Genomic DNA, 25545 nt, shown 5'->3' on the forward strand with positions numbered 1-25545 from the left:
GAATGTTCTTCTACAGATTCCAAGTATTGGGGTGTTAGACCAAACTCTAAAAAGGGTTTCCTTTAATCTTTCCTTTAATGCTATTTATTGCGCAGAATGTTGAGACTGTTCAGACTGAGGAGACGGAAAGTGAAGTGAAACAAAGGAAATAAAAAGCATCAGTCTGGGCGGCACCTGTGGCTCAGTCGGTAAGGCGCCGGCCCCATATACCGAGGGTGGCGGGTTCAAACCCGGCCCCGGCCAAACTGCAACCAAAAAATAGCCGGGCGTTGTGGCGGGCGCCTGTAGTCCCAGCTACTCGGGAGGCTGAGGCAAGAGAATCGCGTAAGCCCAAGAGTTAGAGGTTGCTGTGAGCCGTGTGACGCCACGGCACTCTACCGAGGGCCATAAAAGTGAGACTGTCTCTACAAAAAAAAAAAAAAAAAGCATCAGTCTGGGATTTCAAAATCAGCACAATGTGTGTTTAGGAGAAACTTGGAAAGACCCAGTTTGAGTCCTATAATTCAATGTTTTTCAACCCTTTTTTATCTCATGGCACACTTAAATTATGTTGATAAAAAAAAGAGAAAGTAAAAAAATATACTTACTGTGCTCTGAATTTCTTTCAAAAGTAATTTAATAAATCTTTAAAATTTTTCATGACATACTGGTTGAAAATCACTGCTATAATTCTAAAAGGAGAGAGGAAGAAATACCATCTCACTTCCCCTGATTCTGTCTATCTCTGGGTTGGGTCGATATACAATAAGAATAACATTAAAAAGACCACTATACACATAGGGGTTAAGAGCCTGGGTCTAGAATGAGAAAGGTAGATAGTGGATTTACCTGACTGCAGCTGGGCAGATTCAGGCTAGTTGATTCTGCCTGCTCCTCTGTTCACATTTTGGGTAAGGCTTTAAAGAAACGTCAACCACTTGTTCCCACAGTTGGCTCTACCTTCCATGTTACTCTAATATAAAAATGATCTTGCTAGTGAGCCAACTGGGATTTTAGTATTTAAAGTATTTTTTTTTTTCTATACCAGAGTTTCTAAATGCAGGTCATGAGACTCATCCGGTACTCTCACAAGGGAAATAGAACTGGACTTTTTGAAAGATTCTCTTGTTTTTTAAAAAGTACGTTTCTAGTGGATTTTCATGTGTAGTTTCGACTAAACAAGGTCTGGCCATATTTTCTCTTGTTAGAGACAAACCTCAATATTAATGAGTCACTGTACTAGTTATAACCATGGCAAATGTATTTAGTATCTCTGAATCAGAGTACCCTTATCCATATACACAATAAGGTGGTTGTGAGGATAAAAAGCAACATAAAAATGAAATGTGTCCCAACCATCCATATAAACAGATCCTTTAATGCATATGGAATATCTGTGTCTGGTTGGCTAGTGGGGGACTGTGTACCCACCCACGAGAAAAACTCTAAAAGAAATTCTTTTAAGATAATTATTTTGAAAATATTTGGGGTGATGTCATGACATTAGGATGCATTATTCAACTTTGTCTGTTCACTTGAGACACCTCCAGGGAACCTTTAGGACTCTGTCCTGACAGGATGGTTGCTAAGACTGGGATGAAGAGACCTGTGAGAAACAGGACTGTGAGGCACATGGTTAAGGCATCCAAGGCTGCACCCCTATTGCCTGGCAAGCCGTGGACTGTGGCGCAGCTGCTCAGCATGAGTGAGAATCAGGCCATGCTTCTGCCCCCATTTGACTTCTGCCTCCAAGGCCCCACAAAGACCCAGTGCCTCCAGAAGGTTTCTCTGTCTTCTTGGTACTCAGAACATCTCCACGAACCAAAAGGAAAGTTTGAGAAAATAATACAAGGACGAGGCACAGGCAGTAAACACAACAGAGGTTACCTTTGCTTTAGAGATTAGAGAAAAGATTGTGAGAAGGCCCCATGGGAGGCTATGGAAACCCCAAGTGTGTCTAAATGACTCTAATGGCTGCTGTTTCCCTTATGTTGCCTGGTTATCCCCCGTGCACGGATGGCAACTGAAAGTGGTATTTGCTGGATGCTCCAACTAAGATACTCCTAAGAAGAAAGAGCAGTAAAGGCAGTTAATTCCACCAAGTATTCTACATGTATAACACACTTCATTTCCCTATAAACCTTGAGGTATTTATTTGCCTCCCCATTTTATAGATGTACAAACAGAAGTATAAATGTAAACTGCTAAGATGACACAACTATTAATTATTGGATCTGGGATCTGAACTCAGGTTGTCTGTCTCCAGAGACCAGGCTCTTAATCTCAGGTTCTTAATCAAACTTTCCCATAAAGTGGCAGATCGAAAATATCATAGGTTTTTATACATTCTCTCTTGTATATTCATTGGGTTTATTTTTATTTATATATTTATTTAGCAGTTTTTGGCTGGGGCTGGGTTTGAACCCATCACCTCCGGTATATGGGGCCAGCGCCCCATTGCTTTGAGCCACAGGTGCCACCCCATTGGGTTTATTTTTTAACAACCTTTCAAAAATTTCAAAACCCTTCTTAGCCCATGGGCTACACAAAAACAGGCATTTACTGCTCGTGCTGAGCAAAGGTTAAAGATTCTGGTGGGTACACCATGCCCCAGCCCCTTGAATACCTGCAATACTGTTGGATTTCTGATCACAAATAATTCACAGTCTGACTTTTTCACTCTCTCTGATTTTGTCTGAATTTATAAGATTGGGTTGCATTTTCAATTTAGCCTTCCTCCTAACTGGTGATTCCATGGTTGGACATGGACTGTCAGAATTGAATAAGAGCCTTTCTTCCAGTCATCTTTACTCCACCATTGGCTTTCTCTCTACGGTGCATTTTTGCACATGGAAGTGACTTTACGCAGTCTGGTATTGGACTATACTAGAGGTTATTCTTTCTTTGATTGACTAGACAGAAGGCATAGATAAGACGCATTTTCCCTTAGATTTTAGGCCTACTGTCGCTTTTCTGAGAACTGACATTTAGGAGGTCACATTAATTTAGTTGGTTCTGCTAGTGTGAATTTACCAGGAACCTGACATATATTCCTTTATCACTTTCATTAATGCTTAAAATGGTTTATAAAAGGACATGGTTCTTGAAATGAATTAATATTGCAATAGAACTTCATGCTTTCTAAGTACTTGCTGTATGTGTGGAGATTCAAAATGTCATCAGCTTTCTAGGTGAGGCTTCTGGGGAGAAATCACAGTCAGTTACTGGATTTGCTGAAGATAAAATCTTGGACCTGCAAATAAATCCTGGTCAGTTTTTTTTTTTTTTTTAACACTGTCTTGGTAAATAACACTTGACTCAGACTCATGTAATGTGTAATAACATCATTATTTTGGTTATTTCAATATGTAACTCAAGAGAAAATTTGCAGAAGTGTTTTAAATTATTTTGACCACAATCTAAGGTAAAAAGTACACCAAAAAACTATATACCTAGTATGTGTATCTGTACATACATATAAAACTGAAATGTTTCAGAGGCACACTACTCTTACTACATTTGAGGCATACATGGTATTTTCTATTTTATTTTATATTCCACTTAGTTTTTTTTATTTTTGGGATACAGAACCTCACTCTGTCACCTGGGGCAGAATACAGCAGCATCATAGCTCACTGCAATTTCAAACTCTTGGGCTCAAGCCATTCTCCTGCCTCAGCCCTTCCAGAGTGCTAGGATTACATCTGCTTAATTTTTAATGCTTCTGCTTTCAAAATTTATGTTATAGCTCATGAATGGGTTTTGACTCACAGTTTAGAAAACACTACCTCAGAGGGCTCAAATGTTCACACTGCCCATATTTATAAGGAGCAATTATTTTGAGGTTATTGTGGTATCCTTATACCTTAGATTTACTTGCTAAGAACCAACCACATGCAAGTCACTGTGCTAGGCTTTGTGGGGACTACAAAGAGTTATGCCTTCAGCCACCAAAGTCAGGAATTTTCTGTGATGGCAGGGAAAGCAGGGTGAGCAAAATGGAGTATCATTTCTGCCCTCATCAAGCTTATGCTTCAGTGGATGAAATAAACTCAGAATTGAACGAGTTTTGGAAGGTAAGTCATTCACTTCAATAGCTATGTTAAGTTAGCAAGGAGATTTATTAGCACTTTCAGGGTAAAAAGTGCTTTCTTCTTATCTAGGAGGCCAGTTCGATTTTTACAGATGGTAAAAATGGAGGCTTGGAGAGTTTGTCATTTATTTCAAGTCACTTCATTATTTTGAGTTCAAGCCCAGGGTCATTTGTAATGTACTGCCTCATGTAATTGATCAGGTTTTATGTGAGAATAATGCAATTAGAGAGTCCAGAAGAGGAAGTGATAATTAGGTCATATCATTAAAATGTTAGACCCACAGACAGCTCCGAAAGACCTTTAGAGGTCTCCTTGCCCCTCTTTTTCCCTTCAGGGGAAGTCAATCTTATTATTCTTTTAAAAAGAGACAAAATAGGTCTTTTAAAGGGACCAGTGGTATCTTCTACTATTTCACAATCTTTTCTGAATAAACTCTTAAAATCTCTCATTTGAAATTTTATCATCTGAATCTTCATTTCAAAAACCAGGCAATAGGTCAAACATTTTTTCAAGGTTATCAAGGCAAAAAACAAAAGATTGTCCCCCTCCCAGGGAGAATCCTGTATTCTCATCACCAAGCATTTCATGAGCACTGACCCAAGAGGCTGTGCCACCTATAAACTCAGCGTCTGCTTCCTTCTTCAAAGAGCTGAGGTTTTAACATCACAGATGTGGATGACTGTCCCAATGTCAAAGCTCCTTTCAGTGGACTTCTACACACACATTCTAATCTGTTAGGTGTTTGACTCTGGGAGATTAGCTCGTGCTATAAACTTGTGGCTGTAATAGTTTCCTCCTTGGGAATACTGAAATTACGTAGATATAAATGAGTGGTTGTAGTGAGAAAATAAGCAGGAAAAACGTTTTTGAAGTGCTGATCCACAGACCAGATCTCCTTGTGGTTGTTCTGTGCTCAGGGATGTTTCTACTGACCTTGTAGCCTTTGCCAACCCACGGTGATAGTTCTTAGAGCTCTGTGATGTCTCCTCTTCTTAACTTACAATGGGAGCTTTAACTTTCCATTTATTTGTATGACTGAAATTCATGACAGTCTCTCTCTCTTTTTTTTTTTTTTTTGTAGAGACAGAGTCTCACTTTACCGCCCTCGGTAGAGTGCCGTGGCGTCACACGGCTCACAGCAACCTCCAGCTCTTGGGCTTAGGCGATTCTCTTGCCTCAGCCTCCTGAGCAGCTGGGACTACAGGCGTCCACCACAACGCCCGGCTATTTTTTTGTTGTTGCAGTTTGGCCGGGGCTGGGTTTGAACCCACCACCCTCGGCATATGGGGCCGGCGCCCTACTCACTGAGCCACAGTCGCCGCCCGACAGTCTCTGTCTTGATAGAGCCCTCACTAGACTGTAGGCTCCTTGTGGTGGTGATTCTCTTTTTGCTTTACTATTACACTATCCAGCACTGCGTACTATGAGTAGTAAGAAGTGTTCCATACATTTTTACTGGATGAATCACCTGGCATTTTAAGATAGTCTGACACGTTGTTTCAAATAAGGTACTTCAATTTAGCTCTATCTTGGTTTATTATTTATTAACTACTAAAGAGCAAAGATAATCACTTAGCATGTTCTTCTTTTTGTTGTTTTACAGTCAACTTTGACCACTTTGAAATTTTGCGGGCCATTGGGAAAGGCAGTTTTGGGAAGGTAAGAACTGAAATTATTAACCATCAGCAGGGTGATGTAGCTCAGGGAACACAGTCCAAGAATGTTCAGATGACTGAGTTGCTGACAAGGAGAAATAATCCAGTGAGGATGGTTTTTATAGTGGCTTGTTATAACATCGTCACCCCAGTCTGAGGAAAGTGTGTGAAAGGCAACTACATAAGGGACACACACTGTTCTCAGAATGATCTCACTGAAGTCAGATCTGCTTACTCACACTAGAGTTTAAGACTTTTCTCTCTACCCTAATGGAGATTAAAATTTCAGAATCACTTTTTAGAATATGCCAGCTTTACCTCTAATAATCATTATCTTGTCAATAGAGGAGTTAATTCTTTTCATGTGGAAAAGAAGCCACCTGATTTCTGTTTCCTTTTCCCATTTGTGCTATGTTTTTACCTTCAAAAGCCTATGAAAAATATATATATATTCAGTCTAATTTTTTTTTTTTTTTTTGGCAAGGGCTTTTTAAAATCAAAGCCTGATCATTAGTTTCTCAATAGGGATACACTTTAAGGGTGAGTAATATTTCACATTTAATGTTTTTTAAAAATCATCTGCTATCTATGTTATCAGATACTATATAGACCCTCAAAAGAATTTCAAAAACATACACATCACATTTAGTGTATTCTAGTCCTCAGAGTCATTTTTGGTTTTATCCCCTCCGGTTGTAAACAAAATTTCTTTGCACGATATTTTTCAGCTTGACAGTTTAGTCACGTCCTTTTCAGTCACTCAAAGCAGGATTAAGGATGTTATTTGTTATTGAAAGATTCCTGACACAGGGACAGCCAGTTTCTCCAAAATGTTGTCAAAAAGAAAGAAAAAGAAAAACAGGCAACCTTGTGAGAAAGCAGAGATTCAAGAATTGAACTGGTCCATAGGGAAGAAACTGAAAATTCTATTCTGAAATTAGAGCCAAGTGGGAAGTTTAAACATCAGGGAATTTGCATGTGATGGGCATACAAGCCATGACAAAGAATAAGTCTTGAGTCTCACCGTGATCCTTCACCTCGCGAACCACTGTCTCACTCGGGTCTTCATCGTTAGGTCTGCATCGTACAGAAGAATGACACGAAGAAGATGTATGCGATGAAGTACATGAATAAACAAAAGTGTGTGGAGCGCAATGAAGTGAGAAACGTCTTTAAGGAGCTCCAGATCATGCAGGGGCTGGAGCACCCTTTCCTGGTGAACTTGTGGTAAGTAGTTTGACCGGACCTCTGGGTGGAGACACTCCCCTCTTTGTCTCCAAATACCATCACATAAACACATCTTGATTGATAGGTGTGCATTTGCAAAATATGACTTTGAATCTTCCTCCAGGGCTTTTGTGCTCAGTTGCTTTGGCTTTCCGATGAAAGAACCTTATTGTTTTATCACCACCAATAAATACTCCTTAGTTCAGTTGTTACGGTTCCCCTTGTTCTTGAGGTCAGTGTTATTTTTAGGCATTGTAATTAAATGGGTTGAAAAGGAAAGGATTCAGGTGTCTTACCACTCATTATATACTTTTTCCTCATAAACTGGGAGGGAGGGGACTTTGGGTATGAAGTCTGGCCTCACTGGCTGATGTAAGGTTGACCTTTAGTATTTGTATAAAGCACTTTCTCCTTAAAATAATTAGCAATAAATATGTCTTCTTTGTAGTATGCTTCTGTAAGCAGCGTGTGTATACCTGGAAGTTAGAGAAGGATGGGTAGGTGCTCTCTTTCTCACCAAATAGGTTACAACAGAGTGGGAGCTAACTTTTATCTGAGCTAACTTTATCAGTCTTTGAGATGTTAAATGACTGTGATCTGCTCTCAAAGCCATTACCATAATCCCAGTCGTAGAAAATGGCAGAGGAGTTTGCAGTATCTCATCCCCCTGCTCTTGTGTGTCAAATTCTTTATGTGTCACTTTCATTTTGCTTTGTATTTTACTGCATCCATTATGTTAAGAGCCAGTTCTTAAAGCTAATTCAAGATGACTGTTATTTAACTATGCATACCCAGCAGTTCTCACTTATCAGCAAAGGCAAAAGAAAAAAAAGTCTTTATCCTGAGAATGTTAATGGAGAAATAATTGAGATTTCATTCTGTGTTTAGCGACATCCTTTTGGAGGAATCAGTGCATAAAACCTGCCTCCATCCATCTTTAATTAATACAGTTCACTTCATACACAATTTGCTCAAAGCCTCTCTCTGCCACAGTTGAAAAGAAGATGGTTTTGTGTGACTTGGAAATAGGTCTGTTACGGTCTGTGCACCACTCAGACATCGTTGAGTCTCATTTGAGCTCAGGCTTCGTGCATTTAATCAGCATTTCAGAGTGGCCTATTCAAAATGCTGCCATGTAAAGAGCTAAAATGGATCCGCTCTCTCTTCCCCATCTCTTGCAATCATCAAATTGCCTTTCTTCTCCGCTCTTTCCACCCTGACAATGACAAGGTGCTGTCATTTCACAGCCTCCCTTTGTTCAAAGTCACATTCTCCTTTTCTAAAAGTTCCACCAGCTAATTTTCTTTTTTTAAGACCAGGAATCCTTCATAAAGACATAGCTAGCATTTTGAGCTTTCAGATTTGTGTCTCTTTGATGTATGGACAAAGTTGATTTTATTCTGTTCCAATTTTTTAAAAAAATACGTGGGTGTTAGGAGGCTTTAAACTGGCCAAAGTTTAAAGATTTTGCTATTTGCTCACTTGGCATCATTCCAGACAACATTCTGTTCCCCACACACATTGCCCTGGTGACCCTATTCTTTGTTCCCTTGTCACTTCTCACAGTGAACCTCACCATGGAACGCTGGGCCCCTTCAGCACTGATAGAAGGGGGAGGAGACCTCCCCCTCCCCCGCCCCAACCCCCCAGTTACTCTAGGACCACATTCAGAGCTGGGAACTTTTGCCTTTCAAAACTCAAGATAAAAATCTTCACAAATCATGGTTATTCTCTCTAAAATGCTTTCTGCCTTAGTAAGTACAGCATAGTCAATGTAAGTGAATCTTTCCACCGCTATTAAGCATTTTGCAATGCTTCTGAAGAGGTTATTGTGAGTAACTCACTTTATGATTTTAAGTCACATTGGTATAAGGTATGGGTAGGATATGTAACTTGGGTTGTTTTATAAATGAAATGAGATCTTAGCACAGAGTAACATTGGTCTTGCAACTATTCATTAGTTCTGTTAGTTCTTTCCCTTCTTCACTCAATGAACGTGTAGCGTTCTGAACTTGCCCTTCACTGGTAGTCCCTTTGTATGGGATAGTGCTTAGTCCCAAGACATCAGGGGAGATGGCAAGTCAGGTGTGTGTGTGTGTGTGTGGAGGGGGTGCTTGTCAACTAATTCTCTATAACAGTGTATGTTGGCTTGGCGCCTGTAGCACAATGGTTATGGCAACAGCCACATACACTGAGGCTGGCAGGTTTGAACCCGGCATGGCCAATTGCAACAAAAAAAAATAGCCAGGCATTGTGGGGGGCGCCTATAGTCCCAGCTCCTGGGAGGTTGCGATAAGAGAATCACTTAAGGCCAGGAATTTGATGTTGCTGTGAGCTATGATGCCACAGCAGTCTACCGAGGGCAACATAGTAAGACTCAACGTCTCTGAAGAAGACAGGCGCGCGGCCTTCAGACATATGAAAAAATGCTCATCATCTTTAATCATCAGAGAAATGCAAATCAAAACTACTTTGAGATACCATCTAACTCCATTGAGACTAGCCTATATCACAAAATCTCAAGACCAGAGATGTTGGCGTGGATGTGGAGAAAAGGGAACACTTCTGCACTGCTGGTGGGAATGCAAATTAATACATTCCTTTTGGAGGGATATATGGAGAACACTCAGAGATCTAAAAATAGATCTGCCATTCAATCCTGTAATCCCTCTACTGGGCATATACCCAGAAGACCAAAAAGCACATCATAACAAAGATATTTGTACCAGAATGTTTATTGCAGCCCAATTCATAATTGCTAAGTTATGGAAAAAGCCCAAGTGCCCATCAATCCACGAATGGATTAATAAATTGTGGTATATGTACACCATGGAATATTATGCAGCCTTAAAGAAAGATGGAGACTTTACCTCTTTCATGTTTACATGGATGGAGCTGGAACATATTCTTCTTAGTAAAGTATCTCAAGAATGGAAGAAAAAGTACCCAGTGTACTCAGCCCTACTATGAGACTAATTTAGGGTTTTCACATGAAAGCTATAACCCAGTTACAACCTAAGAATAGGGGGAAGGGAGAAAGAGGTTGGGGGTGGGTAGGGGGAAGGGGATTGGTGGGATTACACCAGCAGTGCATCTTACAAGGGTATATGTGAAACTTGGTAAACGGTCTGTGAAGCTAGTGAATGATGCCCCCTGATCATATCAATGCACACAGCTATGATTTAATAAAAAAAAAATAAAAAAATTTTAAAAGTATGCTTTAGAATGGAAGAAAAAAAAGAGAAGAAAGGGGCGTATGTTATTTGTTTTGTTTTTCAACTTTATTTTGTGAATTAAACAAACAAACACACATCAAAGATTCCCTGATATATTGTAGTCAGCGTAATCAAGATTTTATGTCCTGGGTTCAAGTATTAGATTTATCTTTCACATCTTCAAAGCCTCAGGAACTTAAAAAGCGTGGGAGGATTTATGAAGTAGCAGCGATGCTTGCTTGCATCCTGCCCCCTTTGGTGTTCTCTATTTTACTGATGTGCCGTGTCATCCTCTCAAGATTCCTTTCAATTGTCTTCTCATCTGCGCTCAAAATGCTCCTAAACTCTGGGGATGTCGTCGGAAAATTCCAATTTTTCAGGCTAAGGGAAAACACTATTGTTGCTTTCTTAAGTGGGTTTCAAGCTAATGTTAAGAAGTTTTCATGCATGTGTGTGTATGGGTATAAATATACACATACAGTATATTTGATATTTGAAAACTTTTCTGCTCATTTCAGTCAATTTGAAAAACAGAAAATTACATAGAAAAATGAAAATTCTCCAATTATCCTACCACCTTGCAACAACCTCTTCTAACATTTTGGTGTGTGCTTTCCAATAAAATGTCTGCATTTGGTTTTCCGCTTTTGATCACACTTTAGTTCATTCCTTTATATATATATGTATATAATATGTGTGTGTGTATATGTGTGTGTGTACTGAGCATCAAAAGCAAGTTGTAATTGTCAGATATGGCACACCCCCAGGATGAGGGGCGCAACCACAACAGGGACCTTGCCTGACAAATGGAAATATTGTAACCTAATTGTTTGTACCCTCGTAATAATCTGAAATTTTTAAAAAAGTCAGATGACATACAGGATGTTGAGTTATATTTGAATTGCAGGTAAACAACCAACGGTTTTAGATATTTTTACTGAAGATTATTAACCAGAGTTTCAAATTTAACTGTGCATCTTGCACTTTTATTTGTTACATCCAGCATCTCTAAGTATAACAGACCCATCCTGTGGGGGCAGGGCAGGAGTGGGCAGACCCCTAATCTGTCTGGCTTTACCGTTGGCTGGGAGGGACTGAAACTGACCAGATGTCATGTGAGTGTATTAACTGTGAGAGGTGCAGAAAGGGACCAAGTATGAATCTGTGTGTATGTGTGATGAGTGTGTGTATGTGTGATGAGTGTGGGTATGTCTGTGTCAGGGTTTTGCAGAAAGAAGTTAACTAGTCTGGGAATAGGGACATTACGGAGGGAACAATGTTGGGGATCAAAATTCAGCCTTACAGCCTCAGGGACCTGGTCCCACTTAGGAACAGTCTTCAGGTGGAGGCTGCATTATCAAGGGAAGGCTGCCATCCAGGAAAAGTAAATAAAATCTTCGTGTCAGCCCCTCTCTGAGGGCAGCTAACAAAGCTCAGGCAACCCACAGCCTGAAAACAAATAGGTCCCAGTCAAGCCCAGCATAGCCGGCTCCCCAGGTGGCTTTTGTTAATTGAGTTGAGGCCTGCAGCTGTGCACAGCTCCTCAAGACTCTCTCTCTTTACCAGGGCCTCTTGTCCCTGCAGATGGGAAGGGCCCACATGTGGTGTCGGAAATTAAGAGACAAGATGATTCATTTTAAGTGGAAAGGACTATACGGTGTAACAAGGGGTCCTTTCAGATGCTGAATACAGCCTAACAAACAGGAGCAGCCTCCATCATCTGTGACCCAGCATGCCAGTATTTCTTCATGAGATCTGTAGATCATGAGGACTGAAAGTAGCATCAATAATAGTAACTTCCCTGTTAGTGGTGTCCTATTGGGATTTTACATACATCATTTAATTTATTCATCTAAACAACCTCAGTTGATAGGGATCATCATTCCCATTCTACATCTGAAGAAACTGAGGCTCGAAGCTCCGTGATTTTCCCAGAGTCAGACAGGAACTGGCAGAGTTGGGACTCAAATCCAAGAATCCCGACTTTAAATCTCCTGCTTTTTCTGATCTACTATAAAATCTCCTATACACATTTTGTGAGACTTCCTTGCAATGTAAGTAAGGAATCAGGAATAACTTTGTTCATTATTCTTTGCACCCTACGAGAATACAAGCTCTATGAGGCAGGTATGTTTGTATGCTTCTGATCACTGCCTCATTCCCTGTCTTCTGCAACAGTCCTGGCACACACTAAGTGCTCAATAAATAGCCTTTGAATGGATGAATGAATGACTGAAGTGTGTTAGTGTTGGGACCAGGTCTTGGCTCCTAGTTAATTGCTCTTATACCATCACACCAGTGTTATTTTTTGTATACTGACAAATACCCTTATATGATCATGTGCACTCCAATTTCTTTGTGTTCCTTGGGGTCAAACCAAGCTGAGTTTGAATCTCTGCTCCACTTCTGGGTAACTGTGAAGTAGGCCAATTATACTGAGCATTTTGCCTGGTTTCTCATTCATTACTGGGCATAACAGCAATAGCAGTACTCATGTCAGAAGATACAGCTGTGAATGATAACAGGTATATAAAACACCTCACATGATAGGTGCTTAATGATGCCTTTAAACAAATAACTTGGTAAAAGGCCCCTCCCCATGTAGAGGCCAAGGGAAAATTTCCCCTTCTTCCTCTGAAGGGTCTCTAAAAATAAACTGACAAAAGGCAGATTCATAGGAGAAAAGGCATACAAATTTATTTACAATGCACATGTGTGCATGGAAGTCTACAAAACATGGAAAATCAAAGAAAGAACCAGACGGTTGGCACTTGTGTGATATCTGGAGGTTACAGAGGGAGTGTGGCAAAAGCAGAGAGAGAAAGTCAGGCATCGGGCAAAGTCTGTCTTGTTATGTAGAGAAAAGCTCGCAGTTATCAGCCTTCATGAAGAATAGATGGTTGTTTGTCTTGTTATGTAGAGAAAAGCTCGCAGTTATCAGCCTTCAGGAAGAATAGATGGTTGCCTGTGTTTGAGTTAATCCTCCCTAGATCTGGGAAAAAGATGCAGAGAAAGCCTGGCTCTTTATTTCATTAATGTAGATTTTTATCTGTAGCTGCAAATCTCTTCCACAAAAGGCAGCTGTTTAGGATTATTCTTGTCACCAAGCCTTCTGAAGAACCATCTCAAAATATGTCAAAGAAGTGTGTCTTTGGGTGAAATATTTTTAGTTTCCTTTACCAGAAGTGGAATGTCCCCTGTGTCCCCTTGTCTAGGGAAGAGTATTGAATGGGCAAGTATACCTGAACTGAACTGGAGCTTGGAAAGTCTTTTGTTCTAAATTATTTCAAATTTAAATACAAATTTTTAAATATAAAAGAATATATATTTTGTATAAAATATGGAAACACAAAGTTCTTTTTTTGTAGACTTAAAAATTTTGGATTAATATGAAGCTACAGATTTTTCAATTACATTGTTTTCATTTCTAAGATAAAATTCAAGTTGTAGTTGAGCCCTTCACCACGGAGATACGCTCTGCACCCTTACATTATGCACCTTAGGTGAGAACCTGCCAATCATCCTCCCTCCTTCCCTTTGCCCTATGCCTCTGCTTTCTTCCCCTAACTACAATATACGTGTGTTTTTCTTTTGTGTGGGTGGGAAACACAAAGTTCTAATGAAAATAATAAGGACCGATATTTCATCACGGACAAATATCTGTTATATTAGCTATGGCTGCTGTAACAAATGACCACAAATTTCATGGCTTAAGACAACACAAATTTAATATCTTTTGATTCTGGAGGTCGTAAGTCCAAAAGCAATCTCACTAAGCTAAAATCAAGGGCTGTGTTTTTTCTGAGGGTGGAGGGGAGGATCTGTTTCCTCACCATTTCTACCTTCTAGAGGCCACCCACACTCCTCCGCTGATGGCTTCTTCCTGTTATCTTCAAGGGCAGCAGCATATTGCCTCTGAATCTCTCTCTGGCTCTAGAGAGAGATTCTCATCCCATCCTCCATCCTCATCCACCTTCTAAGGACCTTTGTGTTTACATTTGTAACCTTTTCATCTAATGCTGCTGAGGTTAATTACATCTGCAAAATCACTTTTGCCACATAAGGAAACATTTGCAGATTCTGGAGATTAGAATGTGGATTTTTGGGGGGAGGACAAAAATTATTGTGCCTGTTACAACCATTATAAATATTTTGTTGTACTTCCTTCCCTTTTTAAAATGATTTTCATCATACTTGACTTCTCACAGTCTATACCATTTGCAAGCTTGCTTATTTTAAGCAAAATATTATTGTAATTGCTTTATCATTAAACATTTTATTATAACCTTTTCTTGTAGCTGTGGAGAATGCCTAAATCTTTGGCATAAACACTTTTTATTTCTTCCCAGTATATGCTGTTTCATCATTAGAAGACCTGAGTCTTCTGGGAGACCACAGAGAAGCAATGGTCAAATTCCATCCATTTTTAGAGGAAATTATAAAAATCGGAACTCGTAAAAATATAAAAGATCATTTTAGCCTTTTAGTATGTTCCTTAAACATACATAAAATCATGCAAAATCCTATGGAAAGAAGAAACTCTTCACAGTCTTCAAGGACAGGATATTATGGTTTTTCTTTAAGTCAAGAATTAGATGCAATTCACAAGAATGGAGAAATAAGAATCCTATGTACTCAATTCTGATATGAGGACAATCAAGGTCCTAGTACATGGTGGGGGGTGGGGGATAGGTAGAACTGAGAAGGGGAGGGAGAGATGGGGTGAGGGGGTCAAGGGATGTGGTGCAGCTTTTGGGGGCGGGACACAAATGTGAGAGGGTCCTTATCTAACAAAAGCAATTAATATAACCTGGTTCTGTGTACCCTCAAGGAATCCCCAACAATTAAAAAAAAAAAAAAGAATTAGATGCATTGTATCAACTTTTGACATGTAACAAAGGGCCGCTTAACTAACTCAAAACAATAAGCATTTCTTTCCTGGTTCTGTGGATTGGCCACCCATAGTCTGGGCTCACTTGGCTGAAGCTGCCTGGAATACGTGAGTCAGCTATCCAAAATCATCTGCCTAGGCCTGGAAAACGGGGTCCAGCCTGTCTTTCTCTTCTGCCTTGGAGCTAGCCCTGGCTTTTCACATGGAAGGTAGAAGGATTCTCAACAGCAAGAAGGGCCAAGCTTCATGAGCACAAACTTTCCTGGCCTCTGCCTGTGTCACACTTTCTAATATTCCATTGCCCAAAGCAAGTCATGAGTCAGGCTCAGATCCGAAGGGTGGAGAAATAGGCTCCATCTCTGATTAAGGGATGTGGCAAAGTGAATATTGCAAAAGGCCAGGCACATGGATCAGTACATCTAATTTTTGCAAACAGTCCACCACAACACATGACATCTTTTTAACAAGTTGACAAAATGATTGAGTAAATGGTAGAAACTATAAATATTGTAAGAATTCAGAGCTGTACCAGGTTATTAAGTGGCTGTAGCTCTGTGAAAACCTGCAGGCAGGAATTTGTCCTTGGATATGACCCCAGTGAGGATGAACTTGGAAACGTGGAGTAGAAGGGAAGGAAGTCCCTGAAGAAGAACTTAGTAGAGGAGAAGTGTCATTGTGTGGCCAGTGCATGGTAACTGTTCCATGCACAGATGTTGACTGATGACTAAGGAACAGAAAACTGAGTCTTCATAATGCATATATTTACTTATTCATTTACTCATCCATATTAGAAAGGGTTTCTTTATTGAAAATGACACAAGAACCCATCAGAACATATTAAAAAAAAGAAAATTTATTGGAAGGATGTAGAGTAATTTACAGACTCAGAAGTATAGCTGAAAAAGCAGGTCACAGGAGGGTTAGAGACAAAGGCACTTCTGGGAATCTCAGTAGCAAGAACTAATGAAGAGGCTCTTCAGGATTTCTGGGCTAAGATGAATCAGCTCCAACCAATTTTCTAACCTTGTATCACCCACTGAAGATTCAGAGTCCTAGGAGAGAATATAACTGGTCCTGCTCAGAAAGCATTCCTGCCCCTTGTCTAGAAGAAAGAGTCAAATAACTGACTCCCGGATTGTTGGTCTGAACAACGTGAATGAAGGTGTCATTCATTGGTGGTTGGGAGTTTTGAGGAGGATCAGATTCATTGTGAAAATTAAGAAAACTCTTTTAACTGTGTTTAACCTCTTGGTAATTCAAATAGCACTGTTGAGCTGGCAGTAAATCTGGAGTTCAGAAGCAAAATCTAGGGTCCAAGAATTCCAACAAAACACATATATAGGAGACATGGCTGATAGGCATTGTATAAAGCAGGGGCATGAAGGAGGACCTTTAATGAGAAATTATGCAGACGAGAAGGGCGCAGACCATAGGCAGAGCTCTAACAGCACTTACAACAGGACCATTCAGGAAACTAGTTAAAGAGACAACAGTCGTGAAGTTAACGGACAAGTTAGGGGTGAATCAGGAGAGTCTGGCATCATGGAATCTGGAGAGAAAAATGTTTCAGAAAGAAAAGTAGGCAAACCATTTCAAATGCTGCTGAGAGGTCAATGCTATTTCAAGAAGAGGGAAATACTAACCACTGACTTGAGAAGATAAATATTCTGACCTTGACAAAAGCCAACTCAAAATAGTGAGTGAAAAATACCAAAGGGAATGGCTTGATGGGAAAATGAGGAGTGAGTGACTTTATTTACTAGGGGAGGGAGGGAGGGAGGGAAGGAGGTACAAAGTGAGTTTCAAGATCCATCCATTCTGTCGCAAGTAGCAGTAGAGCCTTGCATTGCTCTGTCATATTTCATCGTATCACTATCCCATGATTCATTTATACGTTTTACTATTGATGGACATTTGGATATTTTCAGTTTGAGACTTACAAAGAGTGCTGCTATTAGCATTCTTGTTTGTATCTTTTGGCAAACAAAAGTTCACCTATTTTAGAATATAAATTTAGGAACTAAATCACTGGGTTCCTAGGACTTACATAGGCTTAGCGGACGGGTTTAGCAGTCCAGAGACATTGTACCAGTTTATACTAACATCAGCAATGTGTGAGAATTCAGGTTGCTCTAAGCCTCAACATTTGATATTACCAGTTTCTTTATGTATTCATGCTAAGCAAATGTTTGTAATAGTATCTAATTGTAGTTTAAATTTGGATGTTCCTGGTAACTTAGGAGTTTGGGCTTTTTTTTTTTTTGTCTCATTTTTTGAAAAAAATTTTTTTCTTATTTCAAAATTTTAAAGAGGTGTGTATGTTTTTGTTATATAGGTACTTTGTATCATGCTTACGTCAGAGTTTGTAGTTTCCCCGTCACTAGAATAGTGTCCATTGTACCTGACAGGTAAGTTTTTACTCCTCCACCCCAAGCTTTCCCCCTTCTTGGTTTCCAGTATTGTTGACATCCGTGCCTGTGTGCTTATCACTTAGCTCTCAGTACCAGAGTGTAATTGTGGTGTTTATCACCAGATTCTTCGCTTAGTTAGAATAATGGTCTCCAGTTCCATCCAAGTTGCTGCAAAAGACATTATTTCATTCCTTTCTTTCTCTGAGTAGTGTTCCGTGTGTGTGTGTGTGTGTGTGTGGGTAGAAATATTTGCATATCACATTTTTTTATCCACTCATCAGTTGATGGGCACTTAGGTTGATTCCACATCTTTGCGATTGTGAATTGTGCTGTGATAAAAACATTTGTGTGCAGGTGTCTTTTTGATAAAATGACGTCTTCTCTTTTGGGTAGGTACCCAGTGGTGGGATTGCTGGGTCAAATGGTATTTTTATATCCTTATTGGCCATTTAGAATCATTTTTTGGAAAGTGCTTGTTTTAAGTTTTTGGACCATCTTTCTATTGGTTGCCTCTTTTTCTTATTGATCTGTTAAAGTTCTTTATATATACTGGATGCAGGTCTTTTAAAGTTTTCTTTAAAAATGTTTATTAAGCACGTATTATATTTGAAGTGTTCTGCCATGTACTGAAGTGGAGGATAAGGAGATTTTCAAGAAGAGATTTGGCAAAAGAGAAAAAAGTTAAACTTTATTATTTGTGTTTTCTGTTACTACCATGTAAATATTTCTTATAAATTCATAACAATGTATTTGAAATGTATTATATCACACATATAGTAATTAATTAAGAAATCGGTATCTTCACTGACTTTTTTAACTTCTTGGCACTGGAATGGCATTTACTTGCTATATATAAAAGTATAATAAACTTTTTGCTCAGATAAAAGAAGTAATGAATTAACCAACATGTTTGAATGACTTAACATACATATTTTTACAACATATTTTTATAGAAATGGATGAATTGCATAATTCTTCTGTGTGGAAACCAAACAAAACAAGTAAAAAGATGTATTTATCCATGGGGAAAGGGAAAGGATAGCTAACTGTGCCTTTCAGTAGGCATACAACCTGTGTGTAATTTATACATTTTAGACGAACAGATGAAATCATTTTCAAAGTTATATGGGTAGAACTCTACCGGCAGTCAGGCATTTCTTGTCAGATGTTGGGAATGCTAGAAATGAATAACTAATACAAAGAGACACTGAGTAACCTACCTTTTGTCTCATTTTATTTTATGGAGAAAAAGTATAGAGAACATGATAGACCAGAAGTAAAAGAAATAACAATTAGTACTTAATTTATTATATGGGATTTCGTACATGGAATGAACTGAGAAACTTCAACAAGAAGTCTTTTTTGGGTATAAATTATTTGCCCAATCTATAAATTTTTAACTCAAGTAATTGTGTTTCTTAATAATCAGTGTTTGGAACTTAAACGTGGGACAATTTATCAATCTTTTCCTTCATGGCTAGTGATTTCTTGTCCTATTTGAGAAATCTTCATCTACACTAAGGTGGAGATACTCTGTCCTGGTTCCTCCAAGCTTAACTTTTACATTTAGATCTACAGTTCAAGATAAAGATTTATTTTTCTCCATATGGATAAATTATTACCCCAATACCGTCTATTGATGAGTTTATACTTTCCTTACTACAACACAGTACCACTTTTATTTTTTCTTTAGAGACAGAATCTCACTTTGTCACCCTCAGTAGAGTGCCGTAGCATCACAGCTCACAGCAACCTCCAGCTCTTGGGCTTAGGTGATTCTCTTGCCTCAGCCTCCCGAGTAGCTGGGACCACAGGTGCCTGCCACAATGCCCAGCTATTTTTTTTGTCACAGTTTGGCCGGGGCCTGGTTTGAACCTGCCACCCTCGGTATATGGGGCCAGTGCCCTACCCACTGAGCCACAGGCGCCGCCCCCACTTTGTTTTATTAATCTATTCACCATACGTGTGTGGATTTCTTGAGTCTGTTCCACTATTGATACATTTGTATACCTTTGCAAGTTTAACTCACTATCTTAATTACGTAGCTTTATACTAGATTTTCAGTAACATAATTTTTCTTTGGTTTCTATTGGCTATAGTTGGCTCCTTACAATTTAATGTAAATTTTATAATTAATTTTTCAATTTGTAAAACTGCTGGTATTTATATTAGTATTTATACATTAAATCTATACATTAATTAGGGATGATTAACATTGTTTTATTTTATTTTATTTTATTTTTTTAGGAAACCTAACCTGTTACCAAGTGACTTTTATTTGTGTTTGATATATAAAGATACTATTATTTAGCAGTTTGTCCAGACACAAAAGATGATTTATGAAATCAGTAAATACCATTTTGAAAAGAGTTTTCTGTCACAAATATTTTACCAACTTTAAAATTGATCTGTTCAGCAAAGTCTAATTCCGTTCCTTCGGCACTTTATAAATGGAATTTTCTACTACTTGTATCCATTTCTCAGGGCTTATGGACCCATTCATATTCTCCATATTTAGAATCAAAGGTTCCTTTCTGAAGAGATCTTAATTTTAAGGTAAAATGTGGTCCAAGTTCCTGAATTCCTACTTTCTTTTCACTCTTGAATATGTATCTGTGAAATCTAAAGAAGATATAATCTCTCTGATTATGGAATGTGGCAACCTGCCTTCCCATAAATTGAGGATCATGAGGAAAGAGAGATGCAAACATTCGTCCAACCGAATGACCCAACCGTGTTGTAAAATTATTCAGAATTATCTCAGGTATGTGTTCTGAAGGTAGGGTCCTTGCCTCTTCTCTTAATTTCTTTACGAAGACAAACACTGCTCATTTTAAAGTGAGCAGTTGGACCATTTGGCAAGTGACTCAAAATAAGTCTGTTTGGGGTTTTACGATCTTCATTAATAACAATCAGATCTGTGAAATCTCGAGCGATGCACTGTGGAATAATTTTTTTCAGAGCCAGTCCTCTTCTGTAATAAACATGGGAGTTTGGTATCACTGTGGAGAGCTGTTCACAGAGTCGTACTGTTCTCCTATGAGGCCTATCTGATGTTGTGATCAGAATCTTGGGAGAAGTCTGTCTGTTGAAGTAAGAAGCAAATTCATGTGTAGCTTCATCATAAGCAACCTCTTCATCATTAGGGTCTACTGTGGTTTCATCGTACACTCGCTGGTTGTCAATAGTCTTTGGTATAGGCTTTGGTGGAGCCTTATCACCAAGAGCCTCTCTCTCTTTTTTAAGTCTTTTTTTAGCTGCCAACTTTTCCTTCCGCTGCTGCTGTTTCCACCGCGTGAACATTAAATGTCGCCGCTGTTTATTCTTGATCTCTGAAATGCTGAAGCCTGGGGGAAAGGCAGCCGCTTTCGCGGGTTGGATCCCGCTTTCTGTCGCCCCATCCTCAGCGACAGCAGCCTCCTGAGGTTCCTCGGTAGCGGCTTTCCATTTCAGGCTTTTCTTCCCGTTGCCACTGCTCTTATCCCTGGACTTCGCCATGGTCTTGGCTCCTGGCATCTTTAACCTCGTTTTAGAATGTCAGATTTTCCAATTCATCTACATATTCACATGTATTATATACATATATTTCCTTATCCATTTAGGTATGCTTTACTAGTTCTCTTTGGTTTCCGTTTTCTGTTTTTTTCTTTTTTTGGGGGGGGGGGACAGAGTCTCACCTTGTCACCCTGAGTAGAGTGCCGTGACATCACAGCTTACAGCAACCCCAAACTCTTGGGCGTAAGCGATTCTCTTGCCTCAACCTCCCAAGTAGCTGGGACTATAGGCACCCACAATGCCCAGTTATTTTTTGGTTGCAGTTGTCATTATTGTTTAGCAGGCCTGGGCTGGGTTCAAACCTGCCAGCCTCAGTGTATTTGGTTGGCACCCAAATACAAAGTCAGGGTGCAGGTGAGTAGATTGCCTTTAGGTAAAAGTGAAGACATTTCCTTCATGTACTATTAGAGAAAACTGAGAGTGTACAAGTATATGTGTGTGAGCTACACAGTCAGCTCACTGAGTTATGGGCACCAAGCCTCTTTGGTTTCAGTTTTTAGTGTTGTGGTCTAACATATCTGTCTTTAGATTTATTTCTAGGTATTTGCTATTTTTGATAAGATTACAATGGCATTATTTTCATTTGTTTGATTTCTTTAAATTTCCAACTAGTAGAAATTCAGTAGCTGCAAAAATTCTCTACAAAATCCTAGCCAATAGACTACAGCTTCTCATCAAAAAAGTCATACATCATGATCAAGTCAGTTTCATCCCAGGGATACAAGTCCACAAGTCCACAAACGTAACCTGCCTTATCAACAGAAGCAAAAACAAAGACCATATGATCCTCTCAATAGATACAGAAAAAGCATTTGATAAAATCCAGCATCCCTTATTGATTGTTTACTAATGTACAGTTGCTTGTAAATATTGACTTTGTGTTCAGTAACCTTGCTGTATTTTCTCATAATTTTATCAGATATACTGTAAATGCTCTTAGATATGCAATACTTGTACTCCTGTCATTTCCTGATAATGAAGTTTTATTTCTTCCTTTCCAATGTTATCTTTTATTTCCATGACTATTTGCTCATGCATTGAGACCAATGTTGAATAAAAGTGGTGTAATGAACATCCTTCCCTCTTTCCAAAATTCACAGGGGAAGGATTATAGTATTTCAGGAGTTCATAAATGTTTACTGTAGGCTATTCATAGGTATTCTCTATCATGACAAGGAAGTTTCCTTTTAGTCCTCATTTGCCAGCAGTTTTTATCATGAATGAGTGTTACGTTTTGTCAAATAGCTTTTCTTTTTTATTGACATCATTTCTATTATGTGATGAAGTAGATTGATTTGCAAATCTTAAAGCTGTTTCGATTCTCAAAAATAAATTGGTCATATTCTATTATCTTCTTGTATATTTTGCTGGATACTGTATTTTTAATATTTTATTTTCTATGATATGTTTAATGTATTAGTATTATTCACATATTATTTGTATATTAGTTTTATTTATAAATACAAAATATAATAATATAAAATTTATATTTACATATGTTTATACACATTTTAAGCTGCACATAAATAAGTTTGAATGCCAGTGAGGATGTGCCAATTTACAGGAAGGAATTGGTAATGTAGGGCAGAGAGGGAATCATTTGAAGTGAGATCCTGTAGGGGTTGAGATGGGTGTGAGTTAAGGTGCAGCTGAATGGACTGCCCTGAGGTGGAAGTGAAGATATCTTCCTCCATGAAGATACTTTTCTCCACTAGTAGAGAAAACAGAGCGTGTAAGAGTATATGTGTGTGAGCTACACGGTTAGTATAGTTAGTGGCAGATGAAGGAATTCTCAGGCTGTTGCCTTTACTTACCCTACAACGTATGATGTCATGAACTGAGATGAGAGGTGGCCAGAATATAGGAAATTATTTTATTTTTGAGACAGAGTCTCACTTTGTTGCCCTTGATACAGTGCCATGGTGTCACAGCTCACAGCAACCTCTAACTCTTACGCTTAAGCGATTCTCTTGCCTCAGCCTCTCGAGTAGCTGGGACTACAGTAGCCCACCACAATGCCCAGCTTTTTTTAGAGATGAGGTCTCACCCTGGCTCAGGCTAGTCTTGAACCTGTGAGCTCAGGCGATCCACCTGCCTCAGCCTCCCCGAGTGCTAGGATTATAGGTGTGAGCCACCATGCCCGGCTCAGGACATAGGAAATTTTGAGGAGAGAAGATGCAAAGTGAATGAAATGTGAAATTAATGGAGAACTAAGGGCCCAGAGTAGGTAATACTTACTACCTTAGCCAGACAGGAGGATTGCTTGAGGCTAGAATTTAGAGACCAGCTTGAGAAAGAGCAAACACCATCTCTACTAAAAATAGTCGTGATGATGTCCACTTGTAATTCTAGATACTAGGAGGCTGAGACAGAAGGATCACTTGAGCCGAGGAGTTTGAGATTGCAGTGACCCGTGATAACGCCATAGTTCCCTAGCCAGGCAACAGAGTAGGACTCTGTCTCAAAAAAAAAAAAAAAAAAAAAAAGAAAGAAAAAGAAAAGAGAGAGAGAATTAGTAGGATTCTTTAAGTCTCCATTTGAGACTGGTGGTTGTAAATTTAAAGTAAATCCAATCTGTGTAGCTTTATGTCTTTCTCCTTAGACCACACTTAATAGATGCTGGTTTGTTTTTGTTGCTATTTTTTTTTATTTTTATTTTTTCCTTTTAAATTTTATTTTATTTATTTTATTTTTTATTAAATCATAGCTGTGTACATTAGTATGATCATGGGGCACCATGCACTTGGTTCATAGACCGTTTGACACATTTTCATGCAGGTGGATTAAATGGGATTGGATTTTAATTGGATGAGATATCCTCAATGTGACCAAGTTTGATGAATTGAAAAGTATAGTTGTAGGAAGCAGACTTCAGGATAAATTCTTTGGGAAACTTAAGGAAACTGTATATATGTGAAGTCACTCTTTTAAGAGAGCTAATATTTTTGAGGGTTTACTATTTTTGAGGTGCTGTGCTAATATATTGCATGCATGATCTAATATATCTTCAAATACTAGTTCTTATAAAGTCAAATACTAGATCCCATAAAGTAGAAATTAGTATTAGTCCCCTTATAAAAGCGAGTAAGCTGATGATGACAGGTTTCATTTCTCAACAAACCTGTGAAAACTGAAAATGATGACAAAGTTGGATTCTGACCCCCACCCCAAGATTCTCATTGCTTAGTCACTCTTTATTGTAATGTTACCTATCTATGTATCATTATTTCTGTAACTCTAAAACAAATATTTTAAAATTAAAATAAAATTAAAATTAAATAAACATTTCCAAGATGTTAACATGATAAATGAATCAAAGTCACCACTTGATTTTAGTATACTCATGTCTGAAAAAAAACTATCATGCTATGTTTCTGATTCCCTGGTAGAGTTTCAACTGCTGGATACCAGAAATAGAGATGGATAATAGTGCTCTTGAGACAAGAACTAAGGCAGGAAGAAGAAAAACACTTTCAAAGATGCACTTGGTAGAGTTTGGCTATAGGCACTAGTCAGGTGAAGGGACGTTGCCTGTATTATAAATGGAGGGGCTGAGATGAAAGCGTTAGGGCAAAGTAAGAACTTCTATATTTGGTAGTAATGATGGGATGTCCTCCCCCCCCTGCAGTTCTGCGAGTGGTGTAGGTTGGTCAGCAAGGAAATAAATTGCCTTTCTGGCTAGAGAATGCACAGTGCCAGATGAGCCCTCTGTCCCTCCAATAGAGAAAAGCCAGTCAAAACTCAGCGCGCACTGGTTCCATACCTAGTAGAGGAATGGCAGATCTATTTTTAGATCTCTAAGTGTTCTCCAAACATCTTTCCAAAAGGAACATATTCGTTCGCATTCCCTCTTACTATGAAACCAATTTATAGCTTTCATATGAAAGCTATAACCCAATTATAGCCCAAGAAGAAGAGGGAAGGGGAGAGGGAGGGGAGGGGAGAGGAGAGGATGGAGAGAGGGAGGATAATTGATGGGCCCACATCTACGGTGCATCTTACAAGGGTACATGTGAAATTTACTAGGTGTAGAATATAAATGTCTTAACACAATAACTAAGAAAATGCCATGAAGGCTATTTTAACCAGTGTGATGAAAACATTTCAAATTGTATATAAAACCAGCACATTGTACCCCACGATTGCATTAATGTACACAGCTATGATTTAATTAAAAAAAAAAAAAAAAAAAGACTTAGCGTGCTCCGCACCACTCACTCGGCAAACCACACGTGGCCATTTCCAGTCCCATCAATAACCCAAACTTACCAGATGAAATTGATCTCTCTGCAGTTGGTCTGTGGTTGTTGTGGAGTTCAAAAAATATTAACCTCTGATAATGTTTTTCTTTCCTGGACCCCTGATTAACTTTATGGTAAGAGCCTGATTTAATTGTTCCTGATGATCATCTGAGCATGAATCTTGGCTTTCACTTTTTCGTGGGGAGCAATATGTTGTTGTTCCCTTTGCCTGTTTATGGCTATATTATTCTCTGAGGTAACCGCCTCTAGGGATTCT

At 38.9% G+C, this 25545-nt stretch overlaps 1 protein-coding gene and 1 pseudogene across 3 annotated transcripts in view; one reads left to right on the forward strand and one right to left on the reverse strand.

Moving 5' to 3' along the window:
- STK32A (serine/threonine kinase 32A) overlaps window positions 1-25545 on the forward strand; it is a 157075-nt gene that overhangs the window by 35640 nt on the left and 95890 nt on the right. For all 3 annotated transcript variants that reach the window (XM_053566321.1, XM_053566320.1, XM_053566319.1), the window contains exons 3-4: window positions 5677-5732; window positions 6804-6955. In XM_053566321.1, coding sequence (XP_053422296.1) covers window positions 5677-5732; window positions 6804-6955 — 208 coding nt within the window. The remainder of the gene's footprint in view (window positions 1-5676; window positions 5733-6803; window positions 6956-25545) is intronic.
- Window positions 19917-20970, reverse strand: LOC128568626 (ribosome production factor 1-like; annotated as a pseudogene).

This window comes from Nycticebus coucang, chromosome 17 (assembly GCF_027406575.1).
Source record: "Nycticebus coucang isolate mNycCou1 chromosome 17, mNycCou1.pri, whole genome shotgun sequence".
Lineage (NCBI taxonomy): Eukaryota > Metazoa > Chordata > Mammalia > Primates > Lorisidae > Nycticebus > Nycticebus coucang.